At 45.2% G+C, this 27,697-nt stretch overlaps 2 protein-coding genes across 4 annotated transcripts; one reads left to right on the top strand and one right to left on the bottom strand.

Moving 5' to 3' along the window:
- Positions 1-890: 890 nt before the first annotated feature.
- On the bottom strand, positions 891-23,155 carry AREL1 (apoptosis resistant E3 ubiquitin protein ligase 1). 3 transcript variants are annotated; one of them, XM_056345499.1, is made up of 20 exons: positions 23,045-23,155; positions 18,566-18,813; positions 17,354-17,413; positions 16,471-16,694; positions 14,572-14,809; positions 13,402-13,571; positions 13,142-13,322; positions 12,177-12,424; positions 10,568-10,645; positions 9,917-10,058; positions 9,388-9,509; positions 7,566-7,641; positions 7,087-7,196; positions 6,465-6,644; positions 6,168-6,293; positions 5,848-5,977; positions 5,708-5,766; positions 5,407-5,496; positions 4,264-4,439; positions 891-4,078 (listed from the first exon to the last, which is right to left on the bottom strand). In XM_056345499.1, exons 3-20 carry the CDS (start codon positions 17,367-17,369, stop codon positions 3,976-3,978), a joined length of 2,469 nt encoding a protein of 822 aa, XP_056201474.1. In that variant the 5' UTR covers positions 17,370-17,413; positions 18,566-18,813; positions 23,045-23,155; the 3' UTR covers positions 891-3,975. The 3 variants fall into 3 exon arrangements, with proteins under 3 accessions (XP_056201474.1, XP_056201475.1, XP_056201476.1); XM_056345500.1 differs by having other exon boundaries at positions 13,169-13,322; XM_056345501.1 differs by lacking the exons at positions 14,572-14,809; positions 17,354-17,413; positions 18,566-18,813; positions 23,045-23,155 and having other exon boundaries at positions 16,471-16,605.
- Positions 23,120-27,697, top strand: FCF1 (FCF1 rRNA-processing protein). The gene is made up of 8 exons (XM_056345502.1): positions 23,120-23,216; positions 23,305-23,372; positions 23,491-23,562; positions 23,770-23,918; positions 24,362-24,434; positions 25,337-25,424; positions 25,872-25,966; positions 27,066-27,697. Exons 1-8 carry the CDS (start codon positions 23,214-23,216, stop codon positions 27,112-27,114), a joined length of 597 nt encoding a protein of 198 aa, XP_056201477.1. The 5' UTR covers positions 23,120-23,213; the 3' UTR covers positions 27,115-27,697.

Raw genomic sequence — 27,697 nt, 5'->3', positions numbered from 1 at the left:
TTACGTGGTGGAACACAACACAGCCAGCCATTGCTATACTGGCTGAAGATGGGCTAAACTGGGAGCCCAGTGGGATGCTGGGGTGGAGGTACCACATTCTGTCCAGTACCATTGCTCCGACACCAAACACAAAGCCCAGGAAACAGTGTTTTCACCATTTTAAAGGCAACACTGCTATTGGACAGAGAATCATGTTGCAGAATCTTCTCAAGTTTTAAAGTTATGATTTAAATCCTTAGGCTATTAAAAAAAACCCCAACCTCATCCAAGGAAAACCAGCGATAAATTGAATGCTTTTTGTCAGAGCTAGCAACAGCTCAAAGAATCACAGAAATTGGATATTGCCCCTGAAGGCAACAAGCTGCTAATTTACTCATTACTCCGTATTTGTTAGCACGTACTTGCAGGTACATTGTTTCCACCCTGCAATCGGAAAGTATTTTATACAACTTAAAACTCTTCTCCTGGCTTCATCTAACCCTCTTAACGCTATAGTGAAGCATCAGCAGTACAAATACCTGCAGCTCAGAAAGTCAGGTAATACACGGCGAGATGGAAAAGTAATGGCACCAGCTGCATTATTAGTTTACATAAGAGTCCTTAAAATACTTTCTGGCATTACCAGCTGCTTCAGCCCATATTCCAGCCTACTGCAGAGAAGCCTCACGGTGGTCTGTAAGCCCCCAGCCCAGAGTCCTGCCTCTTCCCAGAAGCTCACAGGTCCTGGGTTCAGTCAGGCATCCTGAAAGGCTGCAGGTGGAGAACCGTCCTCCCCCGGCTGCAGCAGACCTCAGCGAGACACCTGAAGACCTGGAAAGGCCCCTTGCCTAGGGACAGCACTAACCAGTTTGATTCCCTCTGTACCAAAAGAACACTGAGCTGAGAAGGCAGCGTTTTTAAAATATTTTATTTATTATACAAACTATTTACAAAATCAGCTACTACAACCGCAGGCTTCCAAATTTTGGCTGTTCTCTGCCAGCAATTCACCAGAGGGAACTAGCATACGACCTGTATCATCCACAGCTCCTGGTTTCTAAAAACACGCAACATGGCCTGCAGGCACAGGCTGAAGCCAGGCCCTCTGCACCTCAAAGCAGCTTCAGGAGATACGAAACCTGTCTGAGATGATACCAGGATCCTAAAGATTTCTACAGAAGGGCCTCTATTAAGTGGGAATAGAGTGGGTAAAAAGAAAAGTAACGAGCCTCTGCCAGAAGTAACGTACAGTACAGGTGACCAAAGCACATCCCCACTGCCAGTGTTAAGGGCAGCATAAAAAGTGACTGTCCTGGGAAAGGGTATAAAGCTAGAGACAAGTTTAGAAACATTATGATGGATCTCAGGAACACGGGACCAGCTAGGGGCCCGTGGAAACAATGGGAATGGGTTTAGTTGACTAAGCACCCATCACAGTTCTGACTGCACTTGTGTTAAGAACTCCTTGGCATCTGCACAGCTGCTAGGAAGCATGGGGTGCTGGCTGCAATGTGATGAGAAGCATTTAGGAACTCCTTCCAGCAGAGGAAGACTGCTCAACATCCAGCTACTTTATCCTCAGAATAAAAAAGTCCAGCTCAAGAGAAGAAGGGAGAAGATTCCTGAGGAAGATGTCACTGGCAGAGTTTACCCATAGCTACAAGTCTGGAAACGCCCTCACCAGGTGAGACTGCAAGACAAGGCTGCAACATGGGAACAGCATGAAGCTATGCCTCTCAACAAACAGGAGTTAAGCCAAGCACCACCACCTTCTCTCAGTCCCTGGAGAAAGCAGTGAAGTGGTGGCAGGGAGAACACAGGAGCTGTACCTCTACCGAACATGGAAGCCACCTGTAGCGTAAATAAAATAGTACCGTACTCTCCACCCAAAGGAGGTCAGGACCTTGCAGAATGGAGCCCGCACTAGAAAAAGGGAGAACAGCCACTACTGAAGTGATCCATCAGAGCGCGACAGTGGCAACTCTCACGCTGGCAGCCTCCCAGCACCTTGGTGCCAGTGAGGGAATGAATTCACAAGGCAAAGAAATCCCCCTGAGTAGTCTCAATGTTCAGCTGGCTGCTTTTTGGCACCAAAATGGCTTATTCTTTAATGTACAGAAGTAACACACTCAGCCCAAGAATGGCTAAGATGCTGCCTTAAAAACATTTCCTAGATGTAGAATGTTTCCTCCGAATTCTCCATCAATTCAACTAAGCTATACTGGAAAAGCACACACAGTTATCTTAAAATATCCATACTGCGCAGAAGTCTGCCCAGTTCAGCCTGAGGATAGCAGAAGGGGACTGAAGAGGATGATGTGACTTTTCATCTAATAGCATTCTAAAATTAGCTCAGGAAGGCCAGTCTGAGACTCCATTCTGGAAGAAATCCAGCAATTCCATAATCCAGGGAAAGCTTACGTTGCAGGTAATAGCAACACAGATTTCTCATACTTTGACTCCTGCATGCCTTTGACTCCTGACCTGAAACGTCTAAAAAACAGTTGAGAACTTTAAATATCTTGAATTTTGCTTCACTGAAGAACTCATCAAGATTCTCAGATTTCCCTTCCCTTTATTTCCCTGGGAAGGGCTGAATGGACTGCCAGCAACAACACAACCCAGTCATAAGCTCACTTCTCACGCTGGTCTGCCCACTCCTCTCCCCACAAGCCAGACAACAGTGAGCGCAGGCTGTTGAGTGATCACTTGAGTGAAGTTCTAATTAACATTTTGTGCTGGAAAGCCTGCAGTACTGAACAGAACAGGAGGAAAGGAGAGCTGAAGAAGGAGGTGGAAAGACTGGGAAGACAGAAAGCCAGCTGCTCTCCAGGCACCAGCACCCCTCTGGAAACTCTGCCTGAAATGCAGGAGAGAGAGAGAGAGAAGCCTCAGGCTGCTGCATGATAGAGGTAGAAGCCAAGACCCTGTGGGATGCTGGGGTGGAGGCACCATGTTCTACCCGGTACCATCACCCCAACAACAAACACAAGCCCAGTGCACACTGTAGCTGCTTACTGACCTGTCCCTTACTACAGAATGTACATACCCTGAAGGTGAACGTGGGATAGGCATTGGTGCTCAGCATTGAGGGATCACACCCATGCCCATACTCTCTCTCCTGAGGAAGGGAAAAGAAGGCAAGGGCATGGGACAGCTTCCTGTGCAACATCAACTATCAGAAACATTCAGTGGAGGAGAAACTCCTCTTCCAGTTCATTTGCAGAGGCTCATTACCAGCCGCTGCTGGAGAAGGACGCTTCTGCTGCTGGACCCTGGTGGAGGTAGTACAGGATCACTGTCAGGGCCAGCACTTGTGCTCCAGTGAGATTGTTCTCCCCCTTGGGTTATTCCCTCCAGTGGACACTGCCCATTTTTCTCTGTGGCACAGGCAACAGCAGCATCCAGAGCAAGATGGAGAAGAACCACCAGAAACCCTTCTGGGTCAGGTGCTGGAAGGATGGACAACCCTATACTCCTCACGAGTCATAGAGTTAGATGAGCTAATCGGAGACATCACTGGGGGAGTTGAGCCAAGACATGGGAAGTTACTAAGGCTTCCCGTGAGCCAGGTTTCCAACAAAGCTCCATGCTGGTCTTCCCTCTTCCTGCCAGAGAGCTACAATAAAGGCAGCTCAGCAGACATCCTGCACCTCACTGTAACTTCTGCTTATAAACTTCATCTTGTCACAGAAGGATGGTGTACAGGGTGCACAGAAATCAAATGCAGTATCTTCTTGATGAATGCACCACAGTCCTTTCACTGTTTCATGTTGACCCAGAGGGAGAATGAGGGAAAGGAAAAAGATGAGCTCTTGATGACATATCTGGGACACAGAAAGGCCACGTGACATCTTCTAGATAACAAAATCCTTTACATGGAGTCTTTGCTCTGCTTCCATTGCCCATGTGAAGGGAAGGAGAACAAGCAGAGGACTGAACCTGGGTCTCGCCACGAAGAGCCAGGAGGCTAGATGGTCTCCTGGAAAGGGGAAATCACAGCATGCCAAAGCCCTCACAACCCTCGCTGATAGCTAGCTGCAGCATCTTGTGCACTTCTTCATAGGAGTCATAAGTAGGGAGGCACAGCTGGTTAAAACTGTAAAACAAAACAAAAATTCCATTCAGACCAGATCTGAGAGGTGACCATCTCCATCAGCTGCTTTTAGACGAGTTGACAAGAGCATCACACACATTACATGTTACACATTGCTTGCCCACCACAACTAGCTAGTCATTCCCAAAAGCACGATGCAGAATGTTCCACTGTCCCAGGATACTTGCCAAGTGTGGGCTGTTGGCAAAGTACTGTGAGTTGGAGCCGCAATGATCTGGAAAGATGGGCAGAGTGCAGCAAAACCTCCTGGGGGCAGCTGGGAGGAACCAGTTGTGAACTGCAAGAGCCTGGCCAGCTCTTCCTGTGTGAAACTGGAAACCACGGTCCAAAACCACCTCATGACCTGTTAGGAAACAGGAAAGGTAAAACCAGGTCAGCCAAGCAAATCAAATAAGCATATAAACGATTTATAGGAAGATCAGTCAATTGCCCTTGCAAGCAAGTACTCTACTAATAGTCACAATTTTTTGTTTTTACCAGGATGACACATAGAGACAAGTATTAGATAGTTTGTTCTTATCAGTTAAGAAATGTCCCACGCTACTACCTCCCACCATTCCTTTCTCTTAAAGCAGAAAGGCTTCTGCTCTTCCCACAGAGATTTTATTTTTAGAAATACCTGCATAGGCAATGAGGCAGGTCTACAATGCAGAAGCTCATTTTGCTTCATGCACTACGCTAATCTCTTACTTTATCACATCCTCTGGTACTTTTGTAGGAAGGTGGAACCATCCATGTTTACAGCCAGAAGCTTGTATTCCCAGTCTCTTTTCATCTTGGGTGTTTTGGCAGCTTCCATTATTTTTCTAAATGAAGCTGCTACCATTACCATACCCCTCCCACCGGGAAAGGCAGGGAGGGATGGAAACAATTACAGGGTACAAAATTAGGCTACTACATCAGTAGCCTTTACCACAGCACTGAATTGCAAACACTCCATGTGGGCTGCAATCACGATCTTCAAGCATCCCTTAGAGATCAGTGTACCACCGTTAACATCTTCAGTAGCAAGAATTGCCATCAATTCCTCCCGATTCCCTGCTGAACTGTATTTTGTTGGATGTTCTTACAAAGACCTCTGCCGCTGATTTTTACCTCCTGGTAACTGACTAAGCATCGTCTCCACTCAGCCAGGCTGAAAGATCTCTCTAGGGGGAAACATTATTTCATAATGCAGGGAGTCCTACTCCTGACCCCTGAATCTTCCAGTTCATCTTTCTGGAAGCTTAATTTCCAACGAGGCAATCTGCCACTGCTGTAGTTGGGATAATGGGTTTCAGCAAGCAGGAGGGAGAAATCCTTTCATTTACCTTCTCACGGAAGTGCCAAGATCCTCCTACAACTACAGCATGTGCCTTGAAGTCACAGACACTGATATCTCCAGTACCACACATCAGCAACTGAAAAGCAAGAGACTGGAATCAGAAAGTCAGGAGCCCAGGAAACAAGGTAACAGCTACTGTGCAAATTACAAACATTTAAAATGCTTAGAGAAGAAACATTTTGACTTTATTCCAGATCCAGGAAGTGCTCTATTTGTCAGAGAGGAGAGGAACTTTGTCAGAGAGGAGGGGAAGTAAGAGTAGAGATCTTTAGGGAGGCAGCAATTACCTCAAGCTCATTCTCATCAAATATAGCCAGGAGGTTCTCAGGAACTAGTTCGTTAAGACCTGGAAGAGAAGAGCAGAGCAGCAAGTGCTATCCCCTGGGACATAAAGGCAGAAAGGAAAGGGTAGCAGACAGCATGTTACCTTTCAGGAAGTGATCCACCTCCTCTCTAACCTGATTGGCCAGCCTGTACTGCGCAAGCAGATTTAGATATAAGATTTTGTTTTCATTGGTCACTGGTACTTGTGCCCCTCCTGTCACCAGTTCAACTACCTGAAAACAGGAGAACACTTGACATGAGCAGCCTTCCCCAGACCTCAACTCCCAGCCAAAATAACCACAGGCAAGGAGCTACTGCCCAGAGTAAGCTCAGTTTTCTGGGGCACTGAGCCGAGTTCTCAGCCTCCACTGCTATAGGCAGAAGGGGTTAAACTGTCCCACCTTCAGGAACTGCCTCCCTCACCTTCTCCAGCTGTCCTGTTTTGCTATACTTCTCCTCAGCAAAGACCAGATCCATCTCACTCACATCATTGTTCAGTATGAAACAAACTTTGGATTTATAGAATTCTGGATCATCTGTTTCAAAATACTGTGTGAAAGAAAAAGAAGGCAGGGACATGGAGGGAATGAAAAAAAAAAATATATACACTGTTAAAAATATATACACTGTTAACCAGGACTCTGGATCTGCTTCTACTACACTAATGTTCGACCTCTCCCCAGACCAATACAGGCTTCAGACGAGGCTGGGAAGGTTTACCTTATAATGCATGCGTAGTCCTATGATCTGAGCCAGGAAGGATCGGGTGAAGCGAGCTCGAACCAGTTGTTTGTAAGCACCTCCCAGAGATGATTCATAAAGACACTTTCCTACTAGGCGGCCTGCAAATTCATACACTTTGAGTCGTAAATATGTGGGACGCCCTGGATTTGGATGCACCTGTGAAAAGGAGGCAAAATGAAATATCCAAATATCAGACAAGGCTAGCACAAATAGCAAGTATGGAACCAGTTCAAGTCACTACATCTCTCAGGCTGCCCCAAGGAGCTTTAGTGTACTATCCTCAAAGCCAAGCAAGAGAAATAAAATACCTGAGCCAGAAAAGGATTCTGAAACATTCAAACCCAACATAACCTCTGGACACTCTGACATCAACTCCTCTTGCCCAGTCCACCCTTCCCTGTTCATCTATCCAGTTCTTTGACACTTTAATGTGTTAAGATCATCAAGCAAAGCTTTGAGAAAGGCACTGGAAGTGGCTGTGCAGGCAAGCTAAAGAATGGGTAAGGCTGCACATCGCTTAATAGCAGCAGCATTATTTAACCATCAGCACATCAATGCACACATTTCTGTGCATTCAGCATGGGAACTGCAGACTCACCAAGGCCTGGTTGTTATCACTAAAGCGGGTAAAGAGTTGATTGGTGGTATCAAATAACGCCTTACAGATGAGCTCAAACCACTCTCTTCGTGGACCTCCCCAGTCCAGAGCTACAAGATAAAAAAAAAGCTTGGTCATTCATGGGTCATTAATTTAAGAGTTTCATGCATGCTGCTTAGTATTACCTGACACGAGAGCCCATGACAGTGAGCAGCTCCATAGCAAAAAAGCAGTAGACAGGGACTCCAGCACTCTAGGTTCTTCCCCCAAACCTAATCCTAATACTTTTTATTTGGTCCCCATGTAAAGTAGGGATAGAATTGCAGCAGCAGGATAATTGACTAACATCTGTGAGAAAGTGAAAGGGCTGGAAAGCCACGAAGGATAGACATACTACAAGAAACCAGAACTTCAGACTAAAACTAATTCATCAGCATCCCTTTCATTTCCTTCCCACATATATTCACAGGATAACTCACCTTCTTCATCCTGAAAAATTACTTCAAAGTTTTTGCTCCAGTCAGAAACAGAAAAATTCCGTGTTGCTTTAAAAGACTGGAAAAAAAAAAAAAAGAAAAAAAGAAAATAGCAGCAGCCGTTACTGCTTGGCACCTCATAACCAATATGCAATCCTGCACATGTGGATGGGCAATTTAAGCAACACAAAAACCCAAGAAACAGTCTAGTACTCTAAAGTATAACAGTGAGAATTAGGAACTCCTAAGGTCTGATTCTTATTTGTCTAAGGTCACATAAGCCAATTCCTCATTTCCTATTATGAGACACATTATTCACACAAATACAGCTCATCTTAAAACCAGTGTGAGGTCTTAGCACAGCACAGATATAGCCCTCTCAGGGCTGCAGTACCATAGTTTAAGGTATGAAAGTGCCTGTGGGAAGAAGCAACTTCTGTAAAGCACTCTCAGCCCACGAGTTAGATTTAAAAAAGGAATGTTTCAGAGAGCATTAGAAAATAGCTTGAAGGTTTCACTGAGTTCATACTTTAAGCAAGTCACGATGCAAAAAAGTAACAAAATATTTGAAGTGTCTAGAACTTCCTGCATCCCAATTCTGGATTCCAGTTGAAGAAAATTTAACAAGCTATACAGCAGTCCTCAGTCATACAGGTAACTTTGTCTTAGCTTGTCTTCAAATAGGTTAGAGCATCACACTAGTCACGCCTCTGCACTAAACACACTGGTCACATTCATTGTGCCTGTCAACCTTGGACACTAAAGCTTACATCCATTATTACGGCACTAAATTTATTTTGTCTTACTAGGCTGTAACACCAATGCTCATGACCGTGCAGGAACTTCCAAAATAGTGGGGAAAAAACAGTCATGGAAATACTGTTTAGAAGTGAAGTCATTTTGTAGCAAGCTATTAAGAGAAACAATCTTGCAAACACTTCAAGCTTATACATGCAGAAAATATTCCAAAACACCAGGTTACTGAGTATAAATCAATGGAAATCTCAGCCACTCCTGCTTTCCCTTCTATGTTCTTTTCCATCTTTGCAACACTACTGTTGTGAGATGCGGGAACAGTAAGTCAGTGTACACCGTATTTAGAATGTCAGTTAACTGTATTATATGAATGACTCTTAAGTTCGATTTTAGAAACACATCAGCTCAGGTCAGCATCAGTGAAGCCTTAACTCAAGGACTCTACAGAATATTTTATCATCACACTGAACCACTACTAGAAGCCTGTTGATGCAGAGTTTCACGCATGCAGCTTAGCAACACCTGATTTGACAGCTTATCTCACTGAATGGCTCTGTACCAGAAAAACTGTAAATAAAGACTCAGAAGCTCTAGGTTCTGCACCCAAATCTGGTCCAGTTAGACATCTCCCTCTAGGCCTCATTCCCAATGTAAAGCGGGGACAGAACAGCACCAGCAGAATTCCTGCTTTTACAGGCTTTGCATGCATTTACCCTAGACATCTCGCAGGGCTTGATTTCCTCTGTGATGAGCTCCTTAGAACCTTACCAAAGCTGAAGTTTCCTGATTACTCAAGAAATTGATCTGATCTTACTGGCTGTAGAGAAGTAATGCAGGACCCCACACAATAAAAAACCTGAACACAGAGGAGCTACCTTGAAAATTTTTATGTGGGTTCCCCCCCACTCCCATCTCAAGCCATCTACTGGCATCTGTCTTGAAGCAGAAGGTCTAATGATTTTCAGCACGGTTGCCCTAGCACATGCCAGTTGGGATTTCTTTAGGCACCAAGCAGAAGGAAAAGCATGAAGAAAGCACCGGGTTTAAGTGAAGTGACCTATACACTCACCGACTCCAGCAGACAGTGACGGCTGACCTTCAGCGTGACCTTCGAATGAGGTCTTTTCATATGCACCTGACGTAGCTCTCGCTGAAAGAAGTTCACTTTGTCCTGGAAGGTCTCCGAGCCTCCTGAGAATAGCGGCAATTTGGGTCAGGCCTGAGATGTCAACACCGCAAAAATCTTGAAGGCATTCCTAAGACTAACTGCACAGATCAGCTTTACAGCCCAAGGATGAGTTTATTACAGCACGGTTTGGAGACAGAACTCCAAAGGCACTTTGCAGTTAGTCTTGCTCACATTCAGACACTCACAGGCGTTCTTTCAAAGAGCCTGACAGAAAACACGATATGAATAGGAACAGCTGGCATGATGAAATACATTCACTGGAAGCACCAAGAGGAATAGAACATGATATTCCAGGAATCAGAGTTTTCATCAGAGGTCATTGAGTGCTGGAAATCCTCATTCCCCAGGGAAAGTACCAGACTGAAGTGCTAATTTCCTGACTACTGTACCCACCTCACCACCCCTTTACCTATGTTTTTATGCAGAGAGCGAATGAAAGTGGCTGCCAAGATGTTCCTCTCCTTGCAGCTGAGCTCCACAGGGGGTTGGATCCCATCATCCACCACCAGTGTCAGTAATTTGTGCACAGGGTCAGGACCAAGGTATGAAAACTAGCAGCAAAAAGATGCAAGAAAGAGTAAACCCATCATGCACAAGACACAGTATGCTCAGCACAGAGCAACACCACCTGCAATCTAAGACTTTCTCTGCTCACCCATGCAGATGCAGCTAACAGGAACACTATTTCAAGCATTCAGACTCCAGTTAGGAGACTGCTTCAAACTTCACACCCTAGCCTAGGGGCTTCAGTGGACACAATCACAGCATTTTTATAGCAAGGTTATGAGGAAAAAAAAAAACCAACCAAAAAATGCAAAAAGAATCAAGACTTTTGCCTAGCACTGGGACAAAAGCCAGGAAGAAGTGATACAATAGGCTCCTATTCATAAACATTAGCAGAATTTAGGCACCGAGAGGGGTTGTGTTGTTTTTTTTATGCAACAAAATGTTGCTCTGTGGGTGGAAGCCCTACTCTCCAAAAGGAAAAACGCTGTCGTTCACAAGGACCACAAGCTAACGACACAGAGGTGCAGTGACAGCTACATGGAAAGAGGCTCACCTTTGTGCCAGGACATACTCTAAAGGTGAAAAGGCGCCATGGAATGATCTTCAGATAAAATTCTTTCACTGAGAATTGCTGAGTAACAACAAGGAAAAGAAAATGTTAAAGGTCACACATCTGTTAAGGGCTGTCCCTTAAACATGAGGCATAGCACAGATCCACAAGGCCAGACCTCCCTCCACGCCCAGGGACAGGTTTCTGCAACATTTGGTGACATCTTCTGGCATGATACATAAAAACCTTTTATGTTATACAGAACTGTAAATTACCTGTCAGTAAGACTTTACTGCCTGCATTTATGATGCATGTGGGATCCCAGCACAACACAGATTTTACAGCAGTAAGCTGCTGCTTTCAGTAGAACATCACCAGTCTAACAGGAAGGTAATGTTAAGTACACTTGAGAGGCTGAATTCAGGACAAGATTGTAACGTACTGACAAAAAGGTTTTGGAAAAAGTCACACTAACAAAACTATTGCTGTTACTAGTCCCTAATTTTCAGAACCATTTCAAACAACTTTTTAAAAGCACTTGCAATTGCTAAATCCAGGAGATGTAGAGAAATTTCTTCTCAATGTATTTCTGCCAGGACAAATAACTACCAATTTTGGAACTGTGGCCTTCTGGAGAGCAAGCTAAAATGAAATTTTAGCATCTTTAGACAAAACAAAAACCCATTTCCTGCACAAGCCTGTTCTAGCTGTGATGACTGGAAAAAATGACGAGCAGCATTTCTCCAGAAACAAAGCTAATATGAAAAGCAATCCCTTAAAGCAATAACAGCATACTAAGTTATCTGCTGTAGCGGACAGATGCTCTAGGTACATATACAGATATCCAGGGATACAATTATGCAAGCAGGCAGCAGATTTCTAAATCTCTAGCAACACCCTCCATCCTGTAACTGTTTCACAGTCCTCTCTCTCTCAGAACAGCAACTCCTACATTAGTCTTTGATTTTGATATTTACCACTGCATTTTTCAGAATGAATTCAGATTGATAAATTAACAAAATGAATTTAAATTTATTAGAAGATTTAGTGGAATTTTCCTTCTAGTTTCCCTAAATGCTCATAGGCAATAATAAGGGGAAACAGTCCATTAACATATTCTTACTATAAGAGTTTCTCAGTTTCTCTTGACTTGCTTGAATTCTGTTTCTTTTACTTATACATTTATCCTTTGTCCTCTGATTACTTTTTTTTCTTTTCCCTGAAACAGTCAAGAAACAGAACAAAGACATAAAGTCTGAGAATCTCTAAGTTCCAGTCTACAGGTACCAGAAATTAAGAAAGTGAATTGCAGGTCTGACCTGACCAGAACAAAGGAAAGGTAAACGGAATATCTACTGAACAATCAGGAAGAAAACTCCTAGTGCACTTTAGATCAGGCTTAGAAAGATGCATGGAGTCCTAAAACTTCAAGGAGGATTTTAACATTATTCTCAGTCATGAGCTCTGTGTTTGCTCTCTAGCCTGAGGCAAACCTTTTTTAACCAAATCTGAGACGCCTAAATCTGGAGCTAAGATACAGGGCACAAGGAAGCTCTTCAGCTGCAGTGTACTTTAAACGTGCACTCAAGAGTGGTAACTTTGTGATATCTACCTTAGGTGACACATAGCAGTACACTTTTTTAGGTTTCTTCACTTTCTCAGGAGTTTGGCTGTCAGAGGGAGAATCTTCATCTTCATCCTCAGTTGCAGTAGAAGGACGGCGCTGGGAGGAGCTCAGATGCACTGGTGGAAGTTGCCACTGAGTGTTGGTATAACTAGGAGCATCATAAAGGTAGGCTTCAAAGTAAATACTGACACCTGAGGTGGACACATTGCGTTCTACAATGTTCTTTTCATTCTCTGTGGGAAACAGATATAAAAGAGTTGTGTAAATCTTAATGGAGACCAGAATCAAAAAGTAAAGTGTCCACAGACCACCACCAGATTAGTTACTATGATTTTAAAGAAAAAGCTACACATCCAAAGGAAAACCTCGTCAAATAAACTCTGATAAAGAGAACCCAGGAGTGAGATGAAAAGATTTCCAAACAGCAGTTTGTGTCCTGGCTTCAGACAGTGACTGGTTGAATAAAAAAAGGAAAAAGGCATACAGAACCTCTCTCTCAGAGCACCAGCCTGAAGGGATAGCCACTTGACAGCCACATTGCGAACTGGCTCACTCCTGAAGAAACCAGGAATTGTGAAATAGTGAAAAAGCACATAAGTTACACCATATAGCTTAACATACAACACCTGACTGGCTCACTTCCAGCATGGCTCAGATGCCAAGTATTAGCAAGCAATAAAAATTGCCTCATTTCAGAGGTAAACCACCTGAGATAGGGGAAAAAACACATGTGATTTTATCCGCTGATGGAACAAGTGTATCAGCCTTCAGAGATGTCCCTTGCCAGCAGCAAATTCATTTACCTTAGCATTTTTAAATGAACAGGCATTCCTTGAGCAATAAAGCATGGCTAGCCTGTAGGGAAGCCACATTTGCTCTGCTACATAAATGTGCAAAGCACCTTGTAAGAGGACACCTGGACAAAGAATACTGAGTAGCTCTTGACTCACCACTTAGAACAATGATATCAAAATCACCATTGCTTATGGGCTGGTTCTGGTAGGAGATGCAGGCATGGAAACATCCCCTACGGTGCAAGGTGAGTCGGAAGAACACTTCACAAGTCTGCCTATCGGACACCACAGACTTCTCAAACACAACGTCAGAGCTCTCTTCTTCTTGAGGACCCAGCTAAACAGAAAACAAATTAATAATAGGGGGCTCTCTAGCTCACCTGAAGTCAAGCGGCAAGGGATAAGGTTGCGCTCACCTCATGGATGGAGAGGCTGTAATTGTGCTCATCTATCAGGGACACAGAATTGCTGGTGGGATTGTCATACTCATCTCTGGGAGCTATCTGCAGAGTGTGCTGCTGCCCACAGGTCAGCACCAGAGTGGAGAAATGGCAGACAATTTTGGTTTTGGAGGGAACCACCATCCCTGAAGCAGACAACAGTTTAGAGTCAAACAAATTGCAAGGTGAAGCTACAAAGAACAAAGGAAAAGCAACTAGGGGCACAATACCCTTGAAAATGGATCAAATCTAAACACATTCCATGCCCCTAAATTCAAAAGACAAAGTATCTGAGCACTGAAATACATGGTGTGGTGCACAGGGCTTGCCTTGGATCAGAAACTTAATACTGATAAAGCAAACCCGGTTAGCAGCCCTCTAAGGAATACTTTTTTCCATCATCCCAACCTTCAGCTCAAGAACTTGATCCCACTGCACGTATAAAACACAAGTCGGCTGACATCCAAGGAAACCTGCAAATTCAGCTTACCAAACAAACTTTAGCCTGGAGGGCATCTGAGTTAAACCTGAGCTGCTTCTTTCTGAAGGGGTATCTCACCAAACTTTGTGTCTATTCACAATGCAATGATATTAGAGCTACTTTCAATGAACATGCACAAAAAATATAAAAGATGCTGATTGGGGTCAATAAACAAAAGTAGAAGGGAACAAATTCAAAATGGATAAAAAGGAAGTGTTTTTAAAGAAGTGTATAACCAAAGGTATCAACTGCTTCAGAAGCTTAAAGAAATAAAGTAAGGTATTCAAAAGAGGAAGAGTCAAATCATGACAGCATTTCTAATTCAGATACAAATGAATTCAACACTCACAAAAGGCATTCTCTGACTACTAGATGGATCACGAAGAACTTGCTACAGAACAGAGAACGTGACAGAAGTGATTAGGGTATTTAAGCAGCACTAATGACTTGTTCTGTAAGACAATTTCTATTTCACCACGTACTGGCAGCCACAAGCACGTTTTAATCATGGGTCTACTGCTGGGATCTACACAAGGCAAGAGGAAAATGGTGTAGGGCAACTCTTTCCCTGTAACTTACCTATTTTAGCTGGAAACACATTTACCTAACTGCCTCCAATACCTCGAAATCTACTTTGAATCATCAGAGGGCCACTTAGACCTTACCTGGCTGGAACACCTTGTAGTAAGGGCTGTAGGCCACATTCAAGCCACCAAGTTTTACAGTGATCTCGTATCTCCCAGCCCTGCGCACAGTGAAGGCCACTTTCACCACATTAGAGTTAGGCTCCTGAAGAACTTCCTGGGTTACAGGAATATCAATTGCTAGCTCCACATGGCAGATGTGAACTCGCAGCCCCACAGTTCGGTGAGCAGGGAAGGGCTGCCCATTTTTATAGAATAACTGCATGGGAAATAGAGAAGTCCAGGTAAGCAAAAATGTGCAGCGCACAGAGTAAAAGAAAGCAAATTGCCTTGGGGCAACAAGGGCAAGAATCCCAGCTCGGTAAAGGAAAAAAAACTAACAGCCAGCTCTGTCACACAGGCTGTGTTTTCCAAAGCGAACAGGGCACAAGTGGGCATTTAACAGCCTCATGCTCTTTTGTGCTGGGGTTCAAATGAGTGCCCTGAAATGAACATCTCTAGGCACTTCTTCTCTGCACTGTTAGTGCAATATGAGAGCAGAAACCAAGAGGAGCCACTACGGAAAAGTAAAAAGGAAAGCTACATGCTTTCAGAGAAACAAGCAGGTCTTGCCCATTTGTACAGCTAAGCTGTGGAAAAGCTGTCACCAATTTGTTACAGAAAACACCACGGAGAAGATGCCGACATAAGAAGCTGACCCAGTGTGTACTGATAAGAAGCATCAGCATGAAAATGCGTTAGATAAAAATCACAGGCAGCTCAATCACAATCTGCCAGACAATTTCAGAAGGTATCACACCTCAACAAGTACTTCTTTCCAAGGGAAGAATTACACCTTGAAACCCCGTGTGCATGGCTCTTCAAGAGCCAGCAGCTTGTGGGCCAGATCCTGCCTGCCACCTGCAATCAGCCTGCAGTCAGCAAAAGGTTACTATTATTCCCTGTTTCTAAACAAGGGAGGGTGGGTGGCCTGAAGTAGTATGTATCCTGACTGTCAGTGAGAGAAATCAGTGCACCTAACAGCTACTGTTGATGAATAAAGGGCTAAGCAAACGGGAGACAAGCATGAAGCAGAAGGACTCACTTCTGGAGCTGCCATGAGTGAGAGTCAGTAAGGTGAAGGGACTATATTTAAACAGCAGGAACAGAACAAGACCCTTTCCCTTTAGCTCTTTTACACTGCCTGCTTTGGACTTAGAACTCCTCACTCATCCTCAAGCAGAAGGGTTTTCTTTATCTTCCCAAGAGGGATAGGTATGGCAACTTAGATGAACCTTTCTTCTTATTTTGATACCCTTCTGGATAGGGAAGGTGAGGCAGAAAGGTGGGCACATGAGCCCAACAAAACCTGTTCAAACTTCTTCCATGTAATGCCGAACTCCCAGCGTTCAGGCCCCTCTCCCATCTTACTTGTATACTTGTCCCATTCCCCTAGACTTGGCGTTTTGGGATTGGAGGGAAACAAGACTCCTTGGCAGGCTTTTCCAGGTCAGGCACAATAACAATAAATTTTGGAGGAATGGGGAGCGGCCATAAAGCACTAAAGCTCTTGGGTTGGTAAAATGCCCATTCCCACGCTCCTGACTTCAGCTGCACAACCAAAAGAAAGATAGCACCAAGTCTATTAAAGACAGGCTCAGCCACTCACTTCCCAGTAAAGGAAGCATTAGACAGGACAAGCTTGGGCTCCTCCGGCTCTTCAGAGGATTCTAATCAGAGGGAGATAATACTTTAAGGAGGGCAAACCTCAGATATGTGCTTACAGAGTTCTGCAACACAGTTACGGGGGCAGAAGACAAACAGATAGCTTTCCTACTCCTTGCTTGGAGCTTGGGCCCAACGAAACACATCTGTAAATCCCACCCCTCAGACCTCTGCTTCTGCCCCCAAAGCTGTATGGAAACAGAAATATTCCCTTACATGCACTCGGAAGGCCATGCTATGGCCCACCTCATAGGGGTCCTTCCAATCCCAGGAGATTTTGCAGGACCGGGGATCCAGGTAGTTGCCTCGCACGTAGTCATAAATAGTTCGCTCCCCTCGGCGTTCCCGGTCCTCATGCTGAAGGAAGCTGACTATACGTGCGGCAAATTCAAAGAGGAACTTAATGGTGAAGAAAGCTACCACAGATACCGTGATCCCACCTGCAGCAAGGAGAGAACAGAGGGAGGTTGCAGCAGCATGGCTGAGTCAGGCACCAAAATCCCCTCCGCATAAGCCCAAGATGCCTTTTATTAATGACATTCTACTCTACTGCAAATTAGGTGTTTAAGGCAGAAGCTATTGTGTGAACATTTATCATTTGTGTTATGCTACAAGTAAGGTTAGAGAGTAGCAAGTCCCTTGAAACCCTGCAAATGACTGCAAACAGAGGAAATAGGTAAAGGTGGTACAGAGCCTCAGGTATGGCTAGCAGACATCCCAACAGAAGCATGGAATTTCCTTTGAGTTGCAAATCAGAACTACAGAGGTTCCTTTAAGGGAAACAGTCATATAAGCACACAACCCCTGCACATCACATTAAGGCTGAATTAAGAAGCACCATGGAGGCAACAACCCTGCACTAGTTCTCAAAAGAAAAAGTAAGGGGATGGCTTGGGAATGAGGTCAATGGAAGGATTTTAGGAACAAGAAGAATGATGGAGAGGCAAGTCTGCCAGGTGGAGGGCACAGTGTGGGGTGACAGTAACTTCATGTTTGTTAGGTAGACTCTGCACTATCATGAAAGCAGAGGCTTTCAAGAAACCCTTCTAAAGCCTATGGAGAGGTCAACAAATACAATGGCAGCCTTTCCTTCACTTACCAATAATGTAAAACATCAGGTCCCTTCGGTGAGACACACAGCCGAGGATCACAGCTGCATCTAGAACACAAAATAGGCCAAGTCCAGTCCAATGACTCTTCCTCACACACATTGGCCTAAATTTAATCTAGGATTCCTCAGGCAAGTACCTATTGATCATCTGTCTTCCTCTCCAAAGACATCCCTAAAGCATTATTGCGTAAGACTGTGAAATAGACAAATAGCACAGCATGCTACAAGGAATGGGTCTCCCTCCATCACAGATTCAGAGATCTATAGGGACAACATACTACCCTCAGAAAACAGTGAAAGCAGGCTCTGGGTACAGCAAGAAGGAACTGCTTTTTGCAGGATCACCAACTTCAACAGCAGCAGCTAAAAGCCATTCATCTAAACACACCCACTTGCTTCTAGAAGTTGCAACGTTGACTTCCAGTCTGCACATCACAGAGCCACCACCGAAATGGAAAGAACTTGGCCCTCAACCAGCAACCTTAGAAGAAAAAGCTATAGAATAAAAGGGTTGTGGACATCCCCATTTGTTCAGAACAAATAAAATCCTTCTAGGGTGGAGCAGAATCCAGTTTTTGCCCTGTAACTCTACGACAGAAAGTACGAATGCAACTGCACAACAGTCCACTTGTATTTTCCTACTCACTTCCACAAAGTGGAACTCACTCAAAGTGCTGAAACTCTTGCTGATCAACACATAAACTAAAACCTTGGGGTTTTACGCTACTAAGATTACCGCAGTTTTTAGAGACACCAACCTAGAATCAAGTTTTCACTGAGGGGACTGCTAAACAAACATGGAGTGAAAAGACCGCACCCAAAACAACAACATGCTGTTTGGTTGATAAGACACAGCTGACAGATGGAACAAGAGCAGCAGCAAGGAACATGTGTGGCAATTAGACAAACAATTTCACATACATTAATGCATACAATGTAGCTCGCCATGTCACCATTCAGTTAGTGAGAAGGTACATTGTGCATTCAAGCTGCTTTTTCTTTTTTCTTTTTTTTTAACCAAACACAAAAGGGGAGTTATTCATCAGTCATCTCAACAGCAGCAGCAATGGACATCAGCAAGCAGAAAGCTTAAATGAGGTATTTCCCCCCCAACAATAGCCATGACTTTCCAGCCCAGCAAATCCCCTTTGCTGGCCTCCACAGATATTCCATCGCTCCAACCAAAGAGGATCCACATACCTTTACACAAGTGCCCATGTTCTAAAAGCCAAAAGGGGGGTACCCATTCTTCAGCATCCTTCCTCTTTGTGCCCAACACTGGGGCAAATGTCAGCAAGAAGAGGCCATAGAGAAGATGATGAAATTCCTGGAACTTGCATCACAGAATCACTGCTGAAAGGTGAGGACCCGAGCACAGCAATTCCTTCCTCTTTGTGAAAAAGGATTGTCCTGCAGTGCTGCTCCCTGTAGCTTGTTTGCTAGGTTCCCTGGAAATGGAAAAGGAGAGAGAAAAGTTAGATCTCTCCATTGTTGTGAAGAAGTCTAGCAAGTAGAAACATGTGAGGGCTGCAAGATGCAAGAGTATCACCAGACATCGTATCCATAGGAGAGGTGCTATACAGGTATCGCTGTCGATGAGGTCCTAGGCTTCACCGTATCCTCAAACCCTGCCCTGTCACAATCTCATTTCATTATATGACCCCCCGAAACCAGCAGATTCAAGATGGAACAAAGTATGTCCTCCTCCATAGGTTTCATCAGGCTCATGGGTTTCATGGAACAGCTAAGAACCTGTGCTGTTCATGAGGAGTGCTAAGGATCGGTACCACTTCAAGACTTCAGATCCCACAAAATGCCATGTACTATTCTCAGACTGATTTTTCCCAGATTTAGAGGGCTATTTACAGTAAAGCTTAAAAAAAGAGAAGTCTTTGAAAATTCTTGGACCCCAAATCAAACCAGGTAATTTTTTTTTTGCTGTTGTTTTAGGTATTCAGGAAACCAGTATCCTCATAAGGCACTTTGCTATCCACTAAATTACAGTTTACTGCCAGGAGTGAGATAAAAGAATAAAAATCTAATAGTAGCATACAAAACCCAGGACACATGCCAGAAGAAAAGCCATAGAGCCTACACAGTTGGTATGCAGAACACAGATTATATAAAGGAGTGAGAATGAAATGAGCAGACCCAGGCTCATCACAGCAGCTGTCTGTAAAGACAGTCACCTCTTCTGGGGATGTGATGTGCTCCTCCTGCCTGCCATACCACCACCTCAGCTGCCACTTCCTCCCTTCTCCCCCCTCATCTACCTTCCTCTTCAGATGTCTCTTATGTCCCTCCATCCCAATAATCATACAGATCTGGCTGCCTTCGTACACTTCCACTAAGCTTTCTAACACAGATGAAAACCGACAGCTAAGCCTGTGCGGAGCTCTTTGATTGCACTGCAGAAGCAGCCAGACTCTCACAGTCTTTTCATCCCCCACATCTCAAGGAAAATCCCACCCACCCAACTATTTTCTTCTTTCCTCTGCTTGAGCAAACAGTGTTGCAGTCCCCAGGGCATAAATTCTCATTCTCCTCCTAGACAAAGTTTCAGGTTTCTAAACTCTTATCTCTGAGTATTAAGGATCACAGAGCCAGCAATTTCCTTGCTATTTTAGCTCTTTCACAATACATACCCAAGATGTGCTACAAATGCCTGGTTGAAATTCTACTCCAGCTTGGCCTGGCTGCGGAAGGTGTGTGGCTCCTTCCCACACAGCTGAGGAATTTCACAGAAACTTATCAATATTTGGGAATCTATGAGATCTCCCTCCAGCACCTTACAGAACCAGTCTCTTCATGTCACCAAAAAAACGTGACACAAAACCGGCCCTGTGGGTTCAACTACCCAAGCTATTTCTGCCTCTAGTTGGCAACTCTTTCCCTTCTGTAAAGCATACCACAAGTTACATAGCCTCTCTCTCTCTCAAGCAATAAAAAGAGAAAGACCCATAATTTCAGTTACAAGCGTTTTAAAGTCAATTGAAGCCTGAGTCTTGATCAGGGTTGCAGAATTTCAGAGCTCGCTGGACACAGGGAATTAGAACTGAATCCCTCAACCAGCACAGCAACTTCTCATTTTATTATCTCTGCATGAAGTGGTAAACAAGACATCAAATCAGGCAGCCACCAGAGATGAAGTGCCTGTCATACAATCAACCTCCTTCTAACATACACGCTGCCAGCAGCTTTAAGGATGCTCTTGCAGCTGGGATACATCGGGGTAAAGAACCTCGTGGCAAGTAGCTGGTATCCAAGAGATGTTGCCACTCATGTATCAGAATGCAGATCTAAATTAAAATAATATCCGCGTTAAGAATTGTCAGCTTACACTCTGGGAAAATAGTTCTGAAAATCAGCAATATCAGGTGCCAACATAGCTAAGCTGGAAAAAAAAATGCTGAATTGTCCGACAAGCCTTAGTGATCTTGATCCAAGGACAGAGCAAGCAATGGTCTCCTGCCACCTGCAGGGAACATGGGGATTTGGAAAGCTTCACCTTGACTCAAGGAGAAGTACTGGCATAATCAGGATAGACAGCATGGAATCATAAAGTAAACTATATTAGTGCCATTGCTTCTCTCAAGTCAGCAAGGAAAAGAAATCCAGTAATGGGCAATATGTCTTGTTTCTACTACAGCTCTGCAAAGCCAGAGGAACACAATGCAAAGCTCCAGAAGGAAGCACAAGTGTAGCTGCACATACAAAAATAACTATATAACGCATTCACACATGGCTACAGCTACAAAGGCAGTCATGAGCACGCTGTACAGAACTGATTTACTGAGCTCATTGGAAATCTATTGTGCCTACTGGGTTTTTTGGTGCTTTGATAAATTTAGCTTCCTTTCTTCTCTCCCTTGACAAGCTCCAAAATTAAGAAGAAAGATGGCTTTAAAACCTTTCTGCAGGTTGATACTACCTCATACAATCAAGATGAGAGAACATTTCATCTCCGTGCAGAATGTCCTCTCGATCCATGTGCACAGATGTCCACCACCAACAGCACATGCATCTTATGCCACGCACAACACAATTCTCTTCTGAATGAAAAGGCACAGTATTTTCTCACACGAAGTAAAGCTTGCACAAACCAATGGACAGGAATGCCCATGGAACCCAACTTTAAAATACAACTACAGAAGTCTGAAGAGTCAGCGCAAAAGGCACTGAGCAGGCTCCAGTATCAGCTGTCAAGGACAAAAGCCACATCAACAGCCAATGTCCACACAGAACAGTCACTCACTCATCAGGGCTGGAATTTGTCATATGCATTTACACACAAGCCGAATAAAATAGTGGCAAGAGGAAAAAAAATATAGGAGACTTGCCAACTGCCTAAGTCTAGTGAGTTTTCATCGCAACTGAACCACCACCAGCGCTGTCAGCTCCTCCCATCCTCCTCAAACACAGCCAGCCAGCCAGATGGCAGCTTTCAGGCCAGTCTCATCTTGACACCAGATCTGCTCTCCAAACCACAACATTCAGCCACTTGCCACCCTACATGCCCACGAGGAAAGCATATCACTCCCCTCATCCTTGATTATTTCCTTCACCCACACCTTTTACATAACTTAGGCAGCATCAGGGGAGCTCCACCAACTACATTTCATCAACCACCAATTAAGCCTGGTACAATCCCCTGGGTGGACAGCTCAGCCATAGTTTCCCTAATGAATCCGGTCCTTCCTTAAGTCTAATTTTCTTCCTCATTGTCAGAGCCTCAGTTCACAGTTCTACTGAAGCCAGCACTTCAGGAAAAAACTCTCGCATATTAAGTACCTCGTTGGCCGCACGGCTGATTTTTCTGACCAGCACACCAGATAAAACCGGTTGCATTTGGAAGATACCAACAGCTACCAGTTCCCACTAATCCCAGAATCTTGCATAAGAAAGATGGTAACAGGGAGGCCTCTCTCACCCTTTCCTGCACAGGGCACTAGAAACCAAGTGCCCAGGACTAGTTTGAGAACTTGGAGAACATCTTACGTGTGCAGGAAAGGTATTTTGAGCCAGCCTACACTATTACAGCTGCAGCATGCACAGCTGAAGTGACGCTCATTGGCTAGGATGATCTCGGGTCACAACTGTTGATAAGATCTATAGATAACGGCAGCTCGCTGCTCTTCATGAAGTTCCCGATCCAGGGCGCAGCAAACAGCATTACGTTAAATCTTCAGAACTCGCCAGCCCAGCTTAAAACGGGCTGAAGACCTCCATGGCCCGCCAGCCCCGCAGAGCGGCACAGCCGGCGGGAAGGCGGCCGGCCGGTGCGCTGGGGCTCCCGTCCAGCCCGCACTGGCTGCGGCCCGGCCCGGCCACCAAACCCCGCGGCCTTTCCGCCGGCCCCGCTAGACCGACGGCCCCGCGCAGGCGGCGCAGCCCAACGGAAAGCGAAAGCTGGAGGCCGCGGCGGGGCAGGCACAGTCAGCCCCTCCCGCTCACCCCGAGCCGCCCGGCCCCGCCGCGGCCCTCCCGGGGCGCCCACCCGCCCAGCAGCCCCAGAGCCGGCAGCGAGGCCGCCCGCGCATCCCCCGCTGCCACCCGCGGCCGGGCCGGCACGCCGGGGGCGAGGCGGGGAGGCCGGGACACGCCTGCCCCGCCTCGCCCCACTCTCCCCGCCGGAGCCCGCCCTCCCGTTTCCCCGAGGCGCGGGAGGGGAGCCATTACCGAAGGCCCCAGACGCGGCGCCGGACCCGCTCCTGTGCGCGACCGGCACAGGCTGCCGCTGCCCCGTGCTGGCGGCCGGAAGTGACGCCACTGCCGGGCCTTCCCGGCGGGGCGGGGCCCGGGAACGCGCCGTGACGTCACCGGAGGTGGCGGCGGCAGCGGCGGCAGCATGGTGAGCGGAGCGCGGCTCAGGGGCGCCGGGCGGGGGGCGCTGGGGTCTCTGCCCGATCCGTCACGGCTGCGTGCCTGTCTCGTTGCAGGGGAAGCAGAAGAAGGTGCGGAAGTACGCGGCCATGAAGCGCATGATCAGCCTCCGGGACCAACGCATGTGAGTGTGGCTGCGGCGGGGCCCGCTCCCGGGCGGGGCGGCCATCCCGGGCCAGGCCTCTCGCCGTGGCCGCCCTTCCCTGTCGCGCTCTCCCAGGAGTGCCTCTGTTTCTTTGCAGTAACGAGAAGGACCGGGCGAAAGGCCCGGTGAAGAAGAAGGAGGACCCGAGTGCCATCAAGGAGCGGGAGGTGTAAGTGCTGCGGTGTTCGGGGGGGCCGGCCACGGTGCCCCAAACCGAGGGGACTGGGACTGGGAGGTGGTGAGAGGCCCGATGGGTCACCGTGCCACGCTGCCGTGTGTTATTTCTGCTCGTTACCCTTCCTTTATTCTGTGCAAGTTCTAGGATTGGATGTTTTAATTGCAACTAACTGATTTGAATTCTTTGCTTTCCTGGCAGCCCCCAGCATCCCTCTTGCTTGTTCTTCCAGTATAATACCCAGTTGGGACCCCCTTACCACATCCTCGTTGACACTAACTTCATCAACTTCTCCATCAAGGCCAAGCTGGACCTAGTGCAGTCGATGATGGACTGTCTCTATGCCAAGTGTGAGTGTCTGCAGCGCTCGCAGCTTCTTCTGGACCATGTAGCACCATGGCGTGCACGTGATGTGCTTTATCGGCCTCACGCCACTAGCTGAGGATAATGGAAAACTTGAAAAAAGGGATACATGCCATAATCATCGAGCTCACTGTTCATGGCAGTGGTAACCCTGGAACTGTTTGTGGTTTCAGTCAGACAGTGGTCTTAAATGCTAATCTCAACAAAGGTAAAGCATTAGTAACTTAAAAATCTAAAATTGCCGTGGCATGGGCAAACTCAGTGGCTCTACATTTCATCACTTTGCAGTGTTATTTGTTCTCATAGGTTTAAAACTGTAAGTGATATGTTATAGAATTCCATGGTAGATAGTTCCTGGGCATGTGGGTAATATGCAGGGGTCTGTGAAGAAATACTGCTTGCTTTTAATACAGGCTTTTTTTACGTGTAGGTATTCCATGTATCACAGATTGTGTAATGGGTGAAATTGAGAAGTTAGGGCAGAAGTACCGTGTGGCGTTAAGGTAGGTGCAGGGTGTTCTTTTCCATTTGTGGAACTTAATATTTTAATATAAACAAATGAAAAGCACTTTTCCATGATGGTGCTCTGGCAGTAGAGGGTGTTGCGGAGTCCCAAACTAGGTTTTCTTTCTCTGGCTGTACGAGATCAGTACAATGGCGTGAGTTTTAGATTTTTTAAAAAAAACCTGAATGCTAAGTGTGAGTGCACAATGTTGATCTGTAAATATTTTTTACTCCTATGACTTTCAAAATAACTTTCTCCTGTTTCTCAAAATATATATTATTTTTTTTTTATTTACAGAAATTTCTAAAAATTAAGAAGTGACCCAAGTTTTATGGAACCCTTCACTCATGCCTCATGTTATTCTTATAGGAGTAGGTAGCATGTACTAATAATCTAGAGCCAGGTTATTGCGTGATCTGTACAAAACTAGTCCAATGTAGTTCATGCTGTCCCGGTGTACCAGTCATGTATTGTTCTTTACTTTTTATTTTGGCCCGTTGTGTTGTAAAGTATCTGAGTGCATCCCTTAAACAGCTTTGATGTTCTCTTTCAGAGAGCGAGTGAAGTGTTCCTATATGCATATGAACGGTCAGATACCAGAAGTTCTAGTTCTTCTCACAGATAACTTGTTTCAAATGACTTCATTAGGCAGGAGCCTAACATTGTAGGGATCTTGAATCCAACTAACAAGTAACCTATAAGAATTAGCTGAACAAATTGCGTTCTTTTTTTGCTCCTTATCTCAATTGACCTGTTGTGTACCTTTCACTCCATCCCTTCAGCCTTTGTTTTGAGAGTAACGTGCTGTATATCACAGAAAGGGGCATTCCTGTTCCTCCATACTGTGTTATGGTACACTCCAGCCTAATTGCTGTGATGCTGCCTTATGTGTCCCCACAGAATTGCCAAGGACCCTCGGTTTGAACGCTTGCCATGTATGCACAAAGGGACCTACGCAGATGACTGCTTGGTACAGAGGGTCACTCAGGTATTTCTGTTTCTGAAATTTTCTTTACTGTGCTAACATACTAAAAATTCCTGAACCTTCCTAGTTACTGATGACTTAAATTTCTCACAGACTAACTGTAAAATCTCACTACAGGACAGTTTCAGTCCCTAGCACAACTTTATTTGAAGCAAGGTATAGTCTTCCCTGAGCATTCTTGTATAGGACAGCACCAAGAAGCACTTGGGGTGGGAGAGCTGTTGGCTGGGAAGGCTGGACAGACTTTGGATGTTTCTACGAGTGTGTTTGGATGAGCAGAAGGACATTACTAGTCTGCTATGGAATTCTGTACAAGTCCTAGTTACACCTTGCGAAGGGCTCGTAGCTCTTGTGTTAAATGAGCCCACCCCAATAGAAGTTTTTGCTCAGCTTTGCCTCCTTTCTGTGAGTTCACTGGTGTTGAATCTTGACTGGCTTCTTTCTCTGCAGCACAAATGTTACATTGTGGCCACAGTGGATAAAGAGCTCAAGCGGAGAATACGAAAAATCCCAGGAGTGCCTATAATGTACATTTCCAGGCACAGGTAAGGGGCCTCTGACAGGGAGGAACACCACCTGGTACGATCTTGGTCTGACAGGGTGAGGCCAGTGTTTCCATAGATCAGTTCTGCTTACCAGCAGCAGGACTACCAGGCAGATGCATTCTACAAATCGTGAGGAAAAGAACCTTTCTTCTTCCACATTCTATTTGGTAGCTTTGTGTACCCTCAGCTATGTGATTTAATTTGTTTCTTAGCAAAAAACTAAACCAACTCAGAAGGATACTAGTGCAGCAATTTCAATGCAACAGATTTTTCCAGTACCTTCAAGTACTGGCTTACTTTATTATTTTTTTTTTATATGCAGTAGGACCAGTGATCTACTGTAAAAACATTTGTTTAAATTCATCTGTTCCTTCCAAAGCACTCGTAAAGCCTAGACTAAGAAGTCTTTACTCACCTTTGTCATATACAGTGTTGTAATTTTTCCTCTGCATAATGTACAGCCCAGCAGATCTATCTTGCATCAAGCCTATGCCAAATTGTTTCACAGTATGGTAGATCTGTTTGGTAGCATGGTAAGGAGATAAGTCAGGGTGTGGAGAGAAAAGGGCCAGTGTCTTCAGATTGGATGGGAGAGATACTGGAAAGGAGGCACTATGCTAGCAGTGGAGACAATGAGTCTAGTAATGCAGACAAAGCAGTGTATCAGAAATGTATAAATATACATAAATATGTAAAGTCTTAACTGATCTATAACGTGGCTCAGAAGATTTTTCTCTCAAAATGTCTTTGCCTCTTAACTCACTCTGGCTACAAATCATAAGTTGAATGGCCAAAGTTTTATTTGCCATGGTGGCTGGCTCTTGAATCCTAAGTCAGATCTTATCACCAATTTTTTTCCTTCTCTGGAGACAATGAGTTTTTGAGATGCCCAATTTCTGAGTTTGAGGTGAAGGATAACAGCAGTCTTATGAAAGTTTTTCACTTTTGGAAGTAATATTTTCTTGCTGGGTATCTGAACTGCAGATAGAAATGCGGCAAAGCTTGTTGCTGTTCAGTCTCCTGTAAGCCTGTTGCTGCATGGGGAGAGTAGAAATGTGGAGCAGGTTGTCTTCATAGGTTTTCCCTCCTTCTTTCTCAGATACAACATTGAGAGAATGCCAGATGATTATGGAGCACCTCGACTCTAATCTGTTCAGCCAAGCCATCAATGCCAGGACTCAGAGCCAGGATAAGGGTCTCTCTCGTTCCAGCCCTCCTGCTTCCTTTTTTTGCTGGGACTCTGCACATAGGACTGTGGGTGACATTGGACTGACATCATAGCCTTGATCTTCCAAGAAAAAGCTACTTGGAAGAGTCTGGTTTTATTCATCCTTGCTCTGACTTGGCCTGACTACCTACAGCTGGGAGAAGCACATGAGAAATAGAGGACAGCAGTGTCTGGAACATACTTAACTCTCTCTTCATTGGGATCATTGGAAAAAGTGATTTCAGCATTCTAAATTAAATATTGGTGATGCAACTCTGGCTGAGAATGAAACCACAGATACTTCAGAAGTTTTTTTATTGCTGCACCTGTAGATGGACTAATACTCCTCTGGGAAGCTCCCTCACACCTGTGCCATGAGCAAATCAGAATCTGCATTCTGGAGAAAAGGCATCAGATCTGCACCAGTTGGTGTGCCTTCTCTGGGCCAGCGGTCTGGAAGATTTTAATTCAGAATTGATAAGCTCTTACTCAACTGTACAATGAATGAAGTTCAGTTAAGTGTC

The sequence above is a fragment of the Falco biarmicus genome, chromosome 7 (assembly GCF_023638135.1).
Source record: "Falco biarmicus isolate bFalBia1 chromosome 7, bFalBia1.pri, whole genome shotgun sequence".
In the NCBI taxonomy this organism is placed as follows: Eukaryota; Metazoa; Chordata; class Aves; order Falconiformes; family Falconidae; genus Falco; species Falco biarmicus.
The sequence above is the reverse complement of the archived record's forward strand: the minus strand, read 5'-3'. Positions and strand labels throughout refer to the sequence as shown.